The sequence below is a fragment of the Rhinoraja longicauda genome, chromosome 35 (genome assembly GCF_053455715.1).
Source record: "Rhinoraja longicauda isolate Sanriku21f chromosome 35, sRhiLon1.1, whole genome shotgun sequence".
Taxonomy (NCBI): domain Eukaryota; kingdom Metazoa; phylum Chordata; class Chondrichthyes; order Rajiformes; family Arhynchobatidae; genus Rhinoraja; species Rhinoraja longicauda.
In genome coordinates this window covers 1,942,096-1,958,356 of record NC_135987.1, presented here as the reverse complement: position 1 = coordinate 1,958,356, position 16,261 = coordinate 1,942,096, and the positions used below count along the sequence as shown (strand labels likewise).

General features: G+C 47.2%; 1 protein-coding gene across 1 annotated transcript in view; it reads left to right on the top strand.

The window, feature by feature from the left end:
- Positions 1-3,521, top strand: part of bms1 (BMS1 ribosome biogenesis factor) — a 61,326-nt gene extending 57,805 nt beyond the window's left edge. Inside the window, exons 22-23 of the mRNA XM_078428421.1 lie at positions 1,297-1,458; positions 3,087-3,521. Coding sequence (XP_078284547.1) covers positions 1,297-1,458; positions 3,087-3,308 — 384 coding nt within the window. The 3' untranslated portion in view covers positions 3,309-3,521. The remainder of the gene's footprint in view (positions 1-1,296; positions 1,459-3,086) is intronic.
- The last annotated feature ends 12,740 nt before the right edge of the window (positions 3,522-16,261 follow it).

Sequence of the window (16,261 nt, the reverse complement as noted above, 5' to 3'; positions counted from 1 at the left end):
AAGGATCTGTCCGGGATAGATGGAGAAATCGTTTGCAGAAGCAGGAGGGTAGTAACCAGAAAGATGGATGTTAGATCTGGCAAATGAATGATAGGAGACATAAGGAAGTACATTGTTGCAACATGTTCCTCTGATCTGTCAAACATTATCTGAAAGGGTGATTGAAACAGAATCTGTAGGACTTTAATGTGTAAAGAAGTACCTCCTGTGTGGCCCTGGAGAGGATGGTGAGGAGTGGAACTCTCTGCTTTGCCTCTGAAGGAACCAATGCAGACCGAGTGGATCAAACTGTTGCCCTCTGTGCCGTTCTTGCAAGGTTAATTTGAGACTGCGCAAGGAATTGGAGAGAGTTGTGGATGTAGCCCAGTCCATCACACAGACCAGACTCCCCACCATTGACTCCATCCACACTTCACGCTGCCTCCTGAAAGCAGCCAATATAATCAAAGATGTCCCACCCCAGTATTTCTTCTTTCTCCCCACTCCTATTGGGAAAAGATACAGAAGCATGAAAGTGCACATCACCAGACACACTACACACTACACACTACACACCACCAGACACACTGCACACTACACACTACACACTACACACTACACACCACCAGACACACTACACACTACACACCACCAGACACACTACACACTACACACTACACACTACACACCACCAGACACACTACACACTACACACTACACACCACCAGACACACTACACACTGTAACATTAATCACCATAACTTATATCTGACACCAATAAACTCTGCACAATGTTATATAGGTCCACTGCCAATTATCCAGCATCCTTGGTTGCTTGTTCCCCTCTGTTATCAGGCTTCTGAACGGTCCTTCCATAAGATAGGGTACTGTCTGATTCACCTCTACCCCATTGCGGACATTGGACTTTGTGGAACTGATGCGCTACAATGCTGAGAACTATATTCTGCTCTCTGTACTTTTGCCTTTGCTCTACCGATTGTATTTGAGTTTGGTTTGATTGTATGATATTATCTGATCGTCCAATCCGAATTATCCGATTGGATAGCATGTAAAACAAAGCTTTTCGCTGTACCTCCGTACACATGCCAATAACAACCTTAATCTGGCTGAGAGTCTGGATGTTATGTGTAAAGAATCGGTAGGCTGGCCATTGATTGTTGATTGTAAAGCATCTTAACCCTATGGTCACATCTACTTACTGGCCAGTGCTGCTTATTCCAACTAACTTCTTCTGACCCAGCAATCCAAAGGTATTGATGGCTGACGTGTTTTCTAAATGAATGCTTTTCCTTGCAGCCCATTCAGAGAAAGGCGAAGCATTTTAATGCCCTCTACATCCCCAAGGCACTGCAGAAAGCCCTGCCCTTTAAGAACAAACCCAAAAACAATGAGAAGCTTCCTAAAATGCCGGGCAATTTGAAGCGAGTCGCTGTTATAAAGAGTGCACACGAGAGGAAGGTAAGAGCACCTGCACATCATTTCAGTACTTTCTTCAGAAAAAAGGGCCTATTCGTTGCAGCAGGTGTTGGGGCATTTGCTGCACAGTCTTCGTGTATTTTCCTCTAGATCTGATTTCAGCGCGTGGTTTTCACACCTTGCATGGCATCATGTTCAGCATGGACATTGTGGTGCTTAAGGGTCTGTTCCTGTGCTGCATTGGTTGATGTTACAACCAGTCGTCTATCCTAGTGTTGGTAGATCGTGTCCTTCACATTAGTAACCAGAAAGATGGATGTTAGATCTGGCAAATGAACGACAGGAGACATAAGGAAGTACATTGTTTGCAACATGTTCCTCGGATCTGTCAAAGATTATCTGAAAGGGTGATTGAAACAGAATCTGTAGGACTTTAATGTGTAAAGAAGTACCTCCTGTGTGGCCCTGGAGAGGATGGTGAGGAGTGGAACTCTCTGCTTTGCCTCTGAAGGAACCAATGCAGACTGTAGTGGATCAAACTGTTGCCCTCTGTGCTGATCTTGCAAGGTTAATTTGAGACTGCGCAAGAAATTGGAGAGAGTTGTGGATGTAGGCCAGTCCATCACACAGACCAGATTCCCCACCATTGACTCCATCCACACTTCACGCTGCCTCCTGAAAGCAGCCAATATAATCAAAGATGTCCCACCCCAGTATTTCTTCTTTCTCCCCACTCCTATTGGGAAAAGATACAGAAGCATGAAAGTGCACACCACCAGACACACTACACACTACACACTACACACTACACACTACACACCACCAGACACACTACACACCACCAGACACACTACACACTGTAACATTAATCACCATAATTATTTCCCTGCCCCCCCCCTTTACAAATAGTCTGAAGAAGGGTCGCTACATGAAATGTCACCTATACATATTCTCCTGGGATACTTCCTGATGCACTGGGTTCCGCCAGCAATTGGTGCCTTTCATTTGAAATCAGTCTTCCATCGGGTAGGGGCGGACTCGGTGGGCCGAAGGGCCTGTTTCTGCGCTGTATCTCTAACCTAAACTAAATCTTGTAGAAAACCCACGCAGGTCACGAGGAGTACGTACGAACTCCGTACAGACAAGCACCCGTAGGCAGGATTGAACCTGGGTCTCTGCCGCTGTGAGGCAGTAACTCTATCGCTACGCCACCATGTTGCCCATTAATAGTTCTATTAATTATCTGACGACCTCAATCCTGTCCATGTGCTGATAAATTTCATGCAAGCAATTCATTTTGGTAGAGAGTTGCTGGACAGTAAGTACAGGCTAACTAGCATTGTTCTCATGTCAAAGCACTACATTTTAAGCCATCTTCCTGTCTTCTCACAACTCCTATTTCCATCACTAGTACAAATATCTGAGGGTCCTACAATTTCTTTCCTAGCCACCCACGATGTCCTGGAATCCTGCAAGAAAATCTGTCAGACTGAACGTGTCCTTGCTGCCGTGTTTCAGTAGTTGATTTTGTTCACACAGGCGGAGAGGTTTTATGTCGATACCCTCCTTTCAAAAAGAGTACAGAAAGCAAAGCGGGATCTTGGTATTCTCTTTGTGATCTTGTTTGCAGTCAGCAGTCGGCCTTCACTTGCAAATGTTTTTGTCCACAGATCTCGGCCCTGATCTCGGCTCTGGGCACTGTTAACGCCAACAAGGCACAGAAACATCGCAAGAAAGAGAGGGAACAGCACAAGCAGTTCCTCGCCCTGAAACAGAAAGAGCAAGAGGGCAAGATTGAAAGGCAAAAAGAAGCTCGAAAGAAAATCTTCCGAGTGTTGGGTCAGAAGGAGAAGCTCAAAATGAAATCCAGCCTGAAGGGAAGTGAAGACTGAAGTAGCTGGGCTCACTCGCTCATCTGACCGCTGATGCCTGCAGCAAATCAGCAAATCCAAGCTGCAAAACAAGCTGTACATTTGCATCAGAACTTGTCGTTCCCCTTTGCATGTATTTTAGGAAGTTCCACCTGCAAAGAATATGATTGTATAAAAGGGAATGTGTGACAAAATATAGCATTCTCAGTTATATACTCCTTGCCTTATATAAAGTGTTCTTAGAAAAACTGGAATATTGCCTTTATATCAATAATGATTTTTAGTTCCTAAAACCCACATTGGATCAAAAAGGTTTTGGTCTTGGGGGACAGTTTTTTCTAATTTAAAGGCGGCACAGTGACACAGCTAGTAGAGCTGTTGAAAATAACTGCAGATGCTGGTACAAATCAAAGGTATCACAAAATGCTGGAGTAACTCAGCAGGTCAGGCAGCATCTAGGAGAGGGAATGGGTGACGTTTCGGGTCGAGACCCTTCTTCGGACTGATGTCAGGGGGGCGGGACAAAGAAAGGATATAGGTGGAGCAGGAAGACAGTGGGAGAACTGGGAAGGGAGAGGGGAAGAGAGGGACAGAGGAACTATCTAAAGTTAGAGAAGTCAATGTCATACCGCTGGGCTGCAAGCTGCCTAAGCGAGATATGAGGTGCTGTTCCTCCAATTTCCGGTGGGCCTCACTATGGCACTGGAGGAGGCCCATGACAGAAAGGTCAGACTGGGAGTGGGAGGGGGAATTGAAGTGCTCAGCCACCGGGAGATCAGGTTGGTTGAGGTGGACAGAGCAAAGGTGTTAAGCGAAACGATCGCCGAGCCTGCGCTTGGTTTCGCCGATGTAAAGAAGTTGACATCTAGAGCAGCGGATACAATAGATGAGGTTAGAGAAGGTGCAGGTGAACCTTTGTCTCACCTGGAAAGACTGTGGGTCTTTGGATGGAGTCGAGGGGGGAGGTAAAGGGACAGGTGTTGCATCTCCTGCGGTTGCAGGGGAAAGTGCCTGGGGAGGGGGTGGTTTGGGTGGGAAGGGACGAGTGGACCAGGGAGTTACGGAGGAACGGTCTCTGCGGAACGCAGAAAGGTGAGGGGATGGGAAGATGTGGCCAGTGGTGGGGTCCCGTTGGAGATGACGGAAATGTTGGAGGATGATTTGTTGGATACGCTGGCTGGTGGGGTGGAAAGTGAGGACAAGGGGGATTCTGTCCTTGTTACGAATCGGGGGAGGTGGAACAAGAGCGGAGCTGTGGGATATAGAGGAGGCCCTAGTGAGAACTATGTCTACAATCCCCTACTACCAATTCCTCCATCTACGCCACATCTGCGCCCGGGATGAGGTGTTTCACACTAGGGCATCAGAGATGTCCTCATTCTTCAGGAAACGGGGCTTCCCCTCTTCCATTATAGATGAGGCTCTCACTAGGGTCTCCTCTACATCCCACAGCTCCGCTCTTGCTCACCCTCCCCCGATTCGTAACAAGGACAAATTCCCCCTCGTTCTCACCTTCCACCCCACCAGCCAGCGGATCCAACAAATCATCCTCCAACATTTCCGTCACCTACAACAGGACCCCACCACTGGCCATATCTTCCCATCCCCTCCCCTTTCTGCGTTCCGCAGAGACCGTTCCCTCCGTAACTCCCTGGTCCACTCATCCCTTCCTACCCAAACCACCCCATCCCCGGGAACTTTTCCCTGCAACCGCAGAAGATGTAACACCTGTCACTTTACCTCCCCCCTCGACTCCATCCAAGGACCCAAACAGTCTTTCCAGGTGAGACAGAGGTTCACCTGCACCTCCTCCAACCTCATCTATTGTATCCGCTGCTCCAGATGTCAACTTCTCTACATCGACGTGACCAAGCGCAGGCTCGGCGATCGTTTCGCTCAACTCCTTCGCTTAGTCCACCTTAACAAACCTGATCTCCCGGTGGCCGAGCACTTCAACTCCCTCTCCCACTCCCAGTCTGACCTTTCTGTCATGGGTCTCCTCCAGTGCCATAGTGAGGCCCACTGGAAATTGGAGGAGCAGCACCTCATATTTTGCTTGGGCAACTTAGGGCCCAGCGGTATGAACATTGACTTCTCCAACTTTAGATAGTTCCTCTGTCCCTCTCTTCCCCTCCCCCTTCCCAGTTCTCCCATTTCTTCCTGTCTCCACCTATATTCTTTCTTTGTCCTGTCCCCCTGACATCAATCTGAAGAAGAGTCTCGACCTGAAACGTCACCCATTCCCTCTCCCCTGGATGCTGCCTGACCTGCTGAGTTACTCCAGCATTCTGTGGTATCTGCTGGTCGAGCTGCTGCCTCACAGCACTAAAGACCAGGTTCAATCATTGGTGGTTTGTGTGGAGTTTGCACAGTCTCCGTGTGGGCTTCCTCTGGATGCTCCAACATCCCACACGTGTGCGGGTTTGTAAGTTAATTCATAAGTGATAGAAGCAGAATTAGGCCATTCGGCTCTTCAAATCTCCGGTATTCAAGCATGGCTGATCTATCTCTCCCTCTCTTGTTCTTCGAAACTCCAGCGAGTACAAGCCCAGTGCCGTCAAAGGCTCATCATACGTTAACCTACTCATTCCTGGATCATTGTCGTAAACCTCTTCTGGACCCTCTCCAACACATCCTTCCTCAGATATAAGGCCCAAGACCTCCTCACAATATTCCAAATGCGGTTTGGCCAGCACCTTGAGAAGCCTCAGCATTACATTACATCCCTGTTTTTATATTCTCGTCCTCTCAAAATAAATGCTTACAAGGAAAGCAATAAATGCTTTTGCCTTACTACCGATTCGACTTGCAAATTAACTTTTTTGGAATCTTGCACCGACAGTCCCAAGTCCCTTTGCATCTGTGATTTCTGAATTATTTCCCAATTTCGAAAATAGTCTACGCCTTTATTCCTGTTACCAAAATGCATGACTCCACACTTTGCTACACTATATTCCATCTGCCACTTCTTTTCCCACTCTCCCAACCTGTCCAAGTCCTTCTGCAGAATCCCTGCTTTCTCTACACTTACCTGCCCTGCCACGTATCTTTGTGTCATCTGCAAACTTGGCCACAAAGCCTTCAATGCACTCGTCCAAATCATTAATATACAACGTGATGAGTAGCGGCCCTAGCACCGACCCCTGTGGAACTCTGCTAGTCACTGGTAGCCAACTAGAAAAGGCCCCTTTATTGCTACTCTGTCTTCTGCTGTCCAGCCAACCTGCTATCCATGCTAGTATCGGCACTTTTTTACCGTGGGTTCTCATCTTCCTAAACAGCCTCACATGTGGCACTTTATCAAAGGCTTTCTGAAAATCTAGGTAAACAATATCCACTGACTCCATTGTCTGTTCTGCTATTTACTTCCTCAAAGAATTCCAGCAGATTCGTCAGGCAAGACCTCCCCTTCACAAAACCATGCTGATTTTGCCATATTTTATCATGATCTTCGAAATACTCAGAAACCTCATTCTTTATAATGGACTATAATCTTATCAACCACTGAAGTCAGGTTAACCGGCCTATAGTTTCTACTCTTCTGCTTTGCTACCTTCTTGAACAGTGGGGTAATATTTGGCCTCTGCTAATTGACCATGGTGTGTTGGGGAGTGTATGATAAGATGTGATAACATAGAACTGGGGATCAATGGTCAGTGTGGACTCGGTGGCCCTTAGGGCTTGTTTCCATGTTGAATTACTCTCTCCATCTGTGGAAGAAATTAACTTAGAGGAAAAATAAAGGAAAAGAAAAAGCGGAGTCTTCGAGTTTCGCTTCAAGAGACTTTATTGCATGACATCATGGAGAGATGGCGGCAGTTAACTACTCACCAGTTCTCTGACTTCACAGCAGAATTAGCCGACAGTTATACTGTGCAGTAAACAACTTTATTTTGTTAGATACAACTATAAGAAAATGTACTTCGTCCTTGGCTGTATGTTTTCCTATAACTACCATCTACTACAGGGGTATTAATTATTTCATTAGTCACAATATACTTTTTTTTAATGTTAATCCTATTCAACAACAGATGGTTAATTCAAGTCAAACATATTACCAGGGCATCTTGACATTATTCGATCTCATCTTTCAAGCACTGCCCCTTACCCGAGCCAATCCTAAGCCCCCATTTACTGCAAGGTATCTAGGCTACTAGTGGTAGGGGGCGTCGGTGGGCTACCCAGCTTGACATTCCATCTACGATTGTAATCCAGCATCTTGTAACTTTCCACTGAGAAAACAAGCTTCTTATTTTGTTATGTTTACATTCACCATTCTGCACATTCCCACGCAAGAGGTAATGCGTCCGATTCTTATTTTGCCGATTCTCATGATCCTCTTCTGCAACGAGAGATACGAGTTGCCACACCCGCACACCATTTCGTTACCTTGTTCAATTCCGATCAAAGTTAAGAAAGGATTTTATTTTTTCTTCCACACCATCAGTCTGTCCATATCGGTGTGCGTGCACACCTCTCCAAGGACTACACCATCTGTCCATATCAGTGTGCTGTACACATCTCTCCAAGAACTACACCATCTGTCCATATCAGTCTCTCCAAGGACTACACCATCTGTCTGTCCATATCAGTGTGCTGTGCACGCCTCTCCAAGGGATCGCCCTGTAACAGTTGTTGGGTTGGGCCCACTTGCGGAGAGGAGCATCTGTGATGGCAAATTGGCCTGATTTCAGCATTAGTTCAATTTTTGAGCATGTATGTGTCAAAATTAAATCCCACATCAGATTGCAGTCCTCTGAAAGAACAGAGACAAAGTAAAACTCCCTCAGACTGCTCTAATGTAAAGCTTAATTTGATTTTAATATGCAGTAGGTCAGAATGGAATTAATCAGCATTGTCGCTATAACCCACGTCGGGACTGAAATGAAGGTTCGAGACAGGCGAATCTGACAGAAGGGTTGAATTAATAATAGTAGAAACAGGGAACTGCAGATGCTGGTTTGCAAAAAGTACATAGTGCTGGAGTAACTCAACAGGTCAGACAGCATCTGTTGAGAACACGAATAGGTGATGTTTCAGGTCAGAATTCTTCTCGACTCAAAACGTCACATTATAACCTATGATCTCCAGAGATGTTGCCTGACCCGCTGAGTTACTCCAGCACTCTGTGAAACGTCACCTATCCATGTTCTCCAGAGATGCTGCCTGACCCGCTGAGTTACTCCAGCACTCTGTGAAACGTCACATATCCATGTTCTCCAGAGATGCTGCCTGACCCGCTGAGTTACTCCAGCACTCTGTGAAACGTCACCTATCCATGTTCCCCAGAGATGCTGCCTGACCCGCTGAGTTACTCCAGCACTCTGTGAAACGTCACATATCCATGTTCCCCAGAGATGCTGCCTGACCCGCTGAGTTACTCCAGCACTTTGTATCCTTTTTTTGTTGAATTAGTAAGGATCTTTACAAATCCTTGTAAAGTTAAATGAACAAGAAACCCAGAGTAGGTGTGACGTATTTTGCAGATTAATTGATAAGAAGCTGCCAAGCAGAATAACTCGAATCGGAGCTGAATTAGAAGCAGTATCGGGACTGGGGTAAATCCAGAGGGGATTGGTGATGCAGTGGGACAGCATAATCACATCAGAGCAATTGTAATGTAAATCACCAGCACAGGTTAAATCAACATCAAATCTGAATAAACAACGGAAGTAAGAAGCAGTGGGCAGGATCAATGCCTATCAGAGATAGTACAAAGCATTAGGAACAAAAGAACCCAATTTAGAGCTGAATTAATAACATAATTTACTGATCAACGGAAATGATATGGAGACACTCAGAGAAGATTTTAGGGTGGTGCGGTGGCGCAGCGGTAGAGTTGCTGCCTTACAGCGCATGCAGCGCCGGAGACCCGGGTTCGATCCTGACTACGGGTGCTGTCTGTACGGAGTTTGTACGTTCTCCCCGTGACCTGCGTGGGTTTTCTCCAAGATCTTCGGTTTCCTCCCACACTGCAAAGACGTAGTGTGTTAGTGTTAATGTGCGGGGAACACTGGTCGGCATGGACTCGGTGGGCCGAGGGGCCTGTTTCTGCGCAGTATCTCTAAACTAAACAACTATACCGGAGGGCATGTCCACTGAGATGACATGGGGAGAGCTAAATAATCAGAAAGGTGCAATCACACAGATGGGATTGTGCTACAGTCCTCCCAATAGCCAGCCGGGGGATGGAAGAGGGTTAATCTATAACCTTAGGTAGATGACAGAAAGTAAAAGAACAAGAAGTTACGGGGTAGATACAACATTCTTCAGACTGAAGAAGGGTCTTGATCTGAAAAGTCACCCATTCCTTCTATCCAGGGATGCTGCCTGTCCCGCTGAGATACTCCAGCATTTTGTGTCTACGTTCGATTTAAACCAGCATCTGCAGTTCTTTCCTACACAAGAGGTTATGGTAAACTGTTCCTGTGTTGTACCAGGACACATGTAACATACATCATAGGGATCAACAGGGCTGGTATTGTAAGAAAATAACTGCAGATGCTGGTACAAATCGAAGGTCTTTATTTAAAAAAATGATGGAGTAACTCAGCAGGTCAGGTATCATCTCAGAAGAGAAGGAATGGGTGACGTTTCGGGTCGAGACCCATCTTCAGACTGATGTCAGGGGGGCGGGACAAAGGAAAGATATAGGTGGAGACAGGAAGATAGAGGGAGAACTGGGAAGGAGGAGGGGAAGAGAGGGACAGAGGAACTATCTAAAGTTGGAGAAGTCGATGTTCATACCGCTGGGCTGCAAGCTGCCCAGGCGAAATATGAGGTGCTGTTCCTCCAATTTCCGGTGGGCCTCACTATGGCACTGGAGGAGGCCCATGACAGAAAGGTCAGACTGGAAGTGGGAGGGGGAGTTGAAGTGCTCAGCCACCGGGAGATCAGGTTTGTTAAGGCGGACTGAGCGAAGGTGTTGAGCGAAACGATCGCCGAGCCTGCATTTGGTTTCGCCGATGTAAAGAAATTGACATCTAGAGCAGCGGATACAATAGATGAGGTTGGAGGAGGTGCAGGTGAAACTCTGTCGCGATTTATTCACAAAATGCTGGAGTAACTCAGCAGGTCAGACAGACTGCTGACTGCCTGACCTGCTGAGTTACTCCAGCATTTTGTGAATAAATCGATTTGTACCAGCATCTGCAGTTATTTTCTTATATGAACCTGGAAAGACTGATTGGGTCCTTGGATGGAGTTGAGGGGGGAAGTAAAGGGACAGGTGCTGGATATCCTGCGGTTGCAGGGGAAAGTGCCCGGGGAAAGTAACAGGGCTGGTATAATGAGAACTAGGCGGCACGGTGGCACAACGATAGATCTACTGCCTCACAGTGCCAGAGATCTTGGTTCGCTCCTGACATTGGATGCTGCCTAAACAGAGTTTGTACGTTCTCCCCGTGATCTGCGTAGGTTTTCTCCAAGATCTTTGGTTTACACCCACATTCCAAAGATGTACAGGTTTGTAGGTTAATTGGCTTGGTATAAATGTAAAATTGTCCCTGGTTTGTGTAGAATAGTGTTAATGTGCGGGGATCGCTGGTCGGTGCGGACTCGGTGGGCCGAAAGGCCTGTTTCCACGCCGTATCTGTAAAACTAAAACAAATTGGTAACTAGCAGAAGGTGTATGAGCTAACGCAGAGTTGGGTGGATAAGCACACGTCCACATGTAACCCAAGTCAGGACTAAACCAGAGAAGCTGATGTGAATGTGGATGATGCGATGGATGCAACACAACATATTTTATCTGCTTCCTCCAGAAAATCCTCTAATCTATGATTGCTAAGTATTACACATGACTAGATTGAAGTCTCTTCCTTGGATGCTGCATACCACCATCTTTTATCAGGTCGCTCCTCACCATGGTTATCCAGGGGAGGTCAAGCCTCACAAATCTGTTTCACATCTTTTCAGAGGTCAGATTGGTACGTGAATGGGGAGAGCTGTCCTTTCGGACAATGACACAATATCCTGCAGTCATTCGGAACAGCAGCCTAGATGCCAGATTCCTCAGCACAATCTCCAATGTAATCAGTCCGCAGCTGAGGACTTTGGTAGTGCCACGCCAGCAGGTTGTACTTGTATGTGTTCTTTATTCCTATCAGGGCCCCAACATGTTTTAAATTCATGTGTGGGAAGGAACAGCAGATGCTGGTTTGAACCGAAGATAGACACCTCATATTTTGCTTGGACAGCTTACAACACAGCGGTATGAATTTGATTTCTCTAACTTCAAATGACCCTTGCTATCCATCCCTCTCCATCTCTTCCCCATCCTAGTTCTCTGACCAGTCTGACTGTCCTGATTACATTTTATCTTTTATCAAAGAGGTCCTTCTGCAGTTGTATAGGGCCCTAGTGAGATCGCACCTGGAGCACTGTGTGCAGTTTTGATCTCCAAATTTGAGGAAGGATATTCTTACTATTCAGGGCGTGCAGCATAGGTTTACTAGGTTAATTCCCGGAATGGCGGGACTGTCATATGTTGAAAGACTGGAGCGACTAGGCTTGTATACACTGGAATTTAGAAGGATGAGAGGAGATCTTATCGAAACGTATAAGATTATTAAAGGGTTGGACACGTTAGAGGCAGGAAACATGTTCCCAATGTTGGGGGAGTCCAGAACAAGGGACCACAGTTTAAGAATAAGGGGTAGGCCATTTAGAACTGAGATGAGGAAAAATGTTTTCAGTCAGAGAGTTGTAAATCTGTGGAATTCTCTGCCTCAGAAGGCAGTGGAGGCCAATTCTCTGAATGCATTCAAGAGAGAGCTAGATAGAGCTCTTAAGGATAGCGGAGTCAGGGGGTATGGGGAGAAGGCAGGAACGGGGTACTGATTGAGAATGATCAGCCATGATCACATTGAATGGCGGTGCTGGCTCGAAGGGCCGAATGGCCTCCTCCTGCACCTATTGTGTATTATATACCTTCCCCCAACAAACAATGATTTATACATTTTCCTTGAGCTCGTCCTCTTTGATCTCTCGTTTTCACACCTTACCCTTCCATATATCTGTGCCTCCCTCTCTTTGTCTGAAGAAGGGTGTCGACCCGAAACATCACCCATTCCTTCTACCCAGAGATGCGGCTTGTCCCATTGAGTTACTCCAGCATTTTGAGTCGTATTTATGGTTTAAATTCACTTTATTAAGACATCGTGTAGTATGAATACAAATGTTGCAGCCAGTCCTGTGAGGCGCGGGAGTGCAGAGCCCTGAAGGGGTTCAGAGATGATCACCTGCTGAGCCAGGTGCCAACTTACAGCGTTTCCCACTCATGCCGGAGTGTTTGATTTGGGGGGGGGGGGGGGAGGCAAGGCAAGCCAGCGGCGGGAGGGAATGCAGGCAGGAAGGACAGGAAGGCTGGAAGCGCCCCTACATCAGGTCAGTGGCCCCTTCAGTCGCTGTCCTGAGCTGCTCAGTGATCCCTGGACCAACAACCAAGCAGAAGGAACCGCAGATGCTAGAATCTTGATCAAAAAACACAGTGCTGGAGTAACAACAATAAATAAACTAAACTAAACGCAGTGGGTCAGGCAGCATCTTTGGAGGACATGGACAGGTGACAGATCTGGTGGGGACCCTTTCTCAGACTAACCCTTCCCTCCCCTTGTCTTTACCCTTTACCCCACCAACGGTTGCTGGGAAGGAGCCTGGGGAGGGGGTGGTTTGGGTGAGAGGAATGAGTGCACCATATGCATCCAGCACATCATTCTCCGACATTTCCACCACCTTCAAAGTGATTCCATCACCAGTCACATCTTTCCACCCCTTTCCGTCTTCTGCAGAGGCCACTCTCTCCACAACTCCTTGGTTGACTCGTCCCTTTCCACCTAAACCACCCCCTCCCCAGGTACTTCTTCCTGCAACCACAGGGGATGCAACACATGTCTATACTTCCTCCATCTAGGGACCCCAACAGTCCTTCCAGGTGAGACAGAGGTTCACATGCACCTCCTCTAACCTCATCTATCACATCCGGTGTACCAGAAGTGGCCTCCTGTACATCGGCGAGACCAAATGTAGACACGGCAACCGTTTTGCTGAACACTTTGTTGCGCTCAGTCTGCCAAGGCCTACTGGATCTCCCGGTTGCTAAACATTTTAACTCCCCTTCCCATTCCCACACTGACCTTCCTGTCCTGGGCCTCCTCCAATGATAAGAGTGAGGCCACGTGTAAATTGGTGGAACAACACCTTATATTCTGCTTGGGTAGTTTACAACCCAATGGTATGAACGTTTAAATCCCCCTATTTTTTAGGTGATAACACACACTCCCTTTCTCTCCAATTTCACCCTCTTTCCCCTGTGCCCCACCCAGGGACACTCATTTCTCACTAACCATTCCCCTCCCACCTGTATCTTCCCACCCCGTTCTGCCTTCTGCAGAGACCTTTCCCTCTGCAACTCTGGCTCACTCATCCCTTTTCACTAGGGTTGCCAACTGTCCCGTATTAGTCGGGACATCCCGTAATTTGGGCTAAATTGGTTTGTCCCATACGGGACCGCCCTTGTCCTGTGGTAAGAGGGCGCTATAGGCCCAGACACCGTAGGCCAGAACACTGTAGGTCCCGACAGTTTAGGTCTCGCTAGTTAGGACACTCTAGGTTTCCGACATTTTCCCTCTGGACAGTCTAGGTCCGGAAGCCCGGGCGCTGCCTAACGGAGGTTGCGTAGCAACCCGCCTCCCGGCCGCCATTGGTGGAGTGGGTACAAGTGGCCGCTGGCTGGGTGAGGTCATGTGAGGCGTGGGGCGGTCACGTCACCTTGTCCCGTATTTGGGAGTGAGATAGTTGGCAACCCTACTGTACGCCCAAACCAACCGCTCCCCGGACACAATACAAGGTGTTTTTTGTGTAGGAACGTAGGATGCTGAGTTACTCGAGCATTTTGTGAAGGTGTTTTTTGTATAATTTTTAAGGAATCTCAAGATTGACAGGTTCTTGATTAGTACGAGTGTCAACGGTTACAGATAAAAGGCAGAAGAATGGGGTTGAGAGGGAAAGATAGACTAACCATGATCAAATCATGGAGTAGATGATGGGCCGAATGGTATAATTCTGCTCATATGTCAAGGTCTTATCCCTTCCTCTGGCTTCATATTTCTCTCCTCTTCTATCCTTAACTCACACCTCCTGTCATTTCGTCTCTGGCCTTTGTGCAACCATCTGCCATTAAAGCACTCCTCCTCTGCGTTCGTATTACTTGCCGGACTTTGTCCTGCCCTCCTCTCTTCCAGTCCCCCACCTGCCAACAGATTGAAGAAGAATTTGTTCGGTGTACCTTCCATGCCTCTCGTTTCCTTTCCCCTGACTCTCAGTCTGAAGATAGGTTTTTGTGAGATGCAAATGTGAGTGCTCACAATCACGATGCTCGAGACAATCTAGAGAAACAAGTATAGTTTATTTGCAAGTCTGCAGAGTTGGGTGTCTCCCCTGTCGAGACACACCGAGGTCGGGAAAATCCCTTCTTTTTATTCACTTCATTTTACAATTGTTACACCTGTAATTCCTCCCCTTCGGGCTCCTTCCAATCGGAGGCCTGAGGTGCACAATCCACCGTCACCGCCCCTGTTGCCTTCCACATCATACAGTAATATTCATTTATTTCATTAGGCAAGCGCAGTACAGAGTAGTTCATGCCCTCCCTCTCTCCTAGCTCTCTGATTATTTTGGCCTTCCTCCCAGTTCTCTGATTATCTTCTAACACTTGTCCTTGGTCTGTCACCATTTGTGCTTGCAGTTTTTTTCTCTAGCCGAGCACTGTCTGGTCAGTTATTTCTCAGGGTCCCTTTTTTTTTAGTCAACCATGGTCGAGTCAGCTATTTCTCAGGATCCTTAGTCTAAATCAATTATCCCTTTTTACCCCTCTCTCACAATCCACCCTTTTTCTTATGCCACGCTACTTTGATTTATACTATTTCCTCCTTTTCTAGTGCTAGCAGCAGAATCTTTGCCTCTCTATATTCCTCCTGCTGGTCATGCTGTGCTCTAAAGGCCATCATGGCGATGTCGTTCTTTGTCAGAGCTGCCTCTATCAATCGCTGAGACAACCCCCGTATGCAGGGAATGATGCAACATTCAAATAGACACAGCAACCCCATCATAACTATCACTGATGTTAGGGCTGATGTAAAGATGTGCTTCCATTTCCCAAACCAGGAGTCTAGAAACTTGGTCCAGGAGATGTCTACTGCTGAGTTCTCGGCCAATTCGATAGACAGGGAGGTGAGACTCGCTAGGGCCCTTGACACGGACCCATCAGGAGCAGTGTTGTTGGGGATGTAGGTGCAACATTGTTCCCCAAACATTACGCACACCCCCCCTTTTTCAGCCAGTAGCATGTCCAAGGCCATGCGATTTTGCCAGGCCATTAGGCTGGTAGCTGTCAGTTGTTCCGCTAATCCTTCAACCGCATCTCGAGTGTAATTTATAAAGTGTTGTTGATTGTAGTATAGGTAGTTGATCCAGTCCACATTTTTATTAATTGTGGACCACCAGAAGAGTATGGACTCAAAGCCAGCAGCTATCTGGTTTCTGGCTTTGAATTCATCGGGTACCCCTCTTGGCACCCCTATTGCATCTATATAGATGTGTGTGTCGAATGATCCTCTCACCTCTCTCCTTTGTCGTCGGCCTCCTTCATTGATTTTGACCGCATGCTCTACTGCTATGGTGAAGGGCATCATTAGTTGTGTAAGGGTACAGGTTCCCGTCCATGATCCTGGTAGCCGGGGCCACAGGGTATACTCTCCGCACCACCACCAGACATCGGCTCTACTGACTATCTGCTTTCTCAGCCAGGAGCTACTGAACAGTGACCCCTGTTCCTCAGCTGTTATGTTATACGTCTGATTGCAGTTTAGCACATCCCCCATTTCCTGTCCATCTGGGTTATATCTTGTATAGCACTCAAATCCCTCCTCCCCGAGGGGAATGGTGAATGGGGGAGGTCGAGGGTCTTTCCTTTG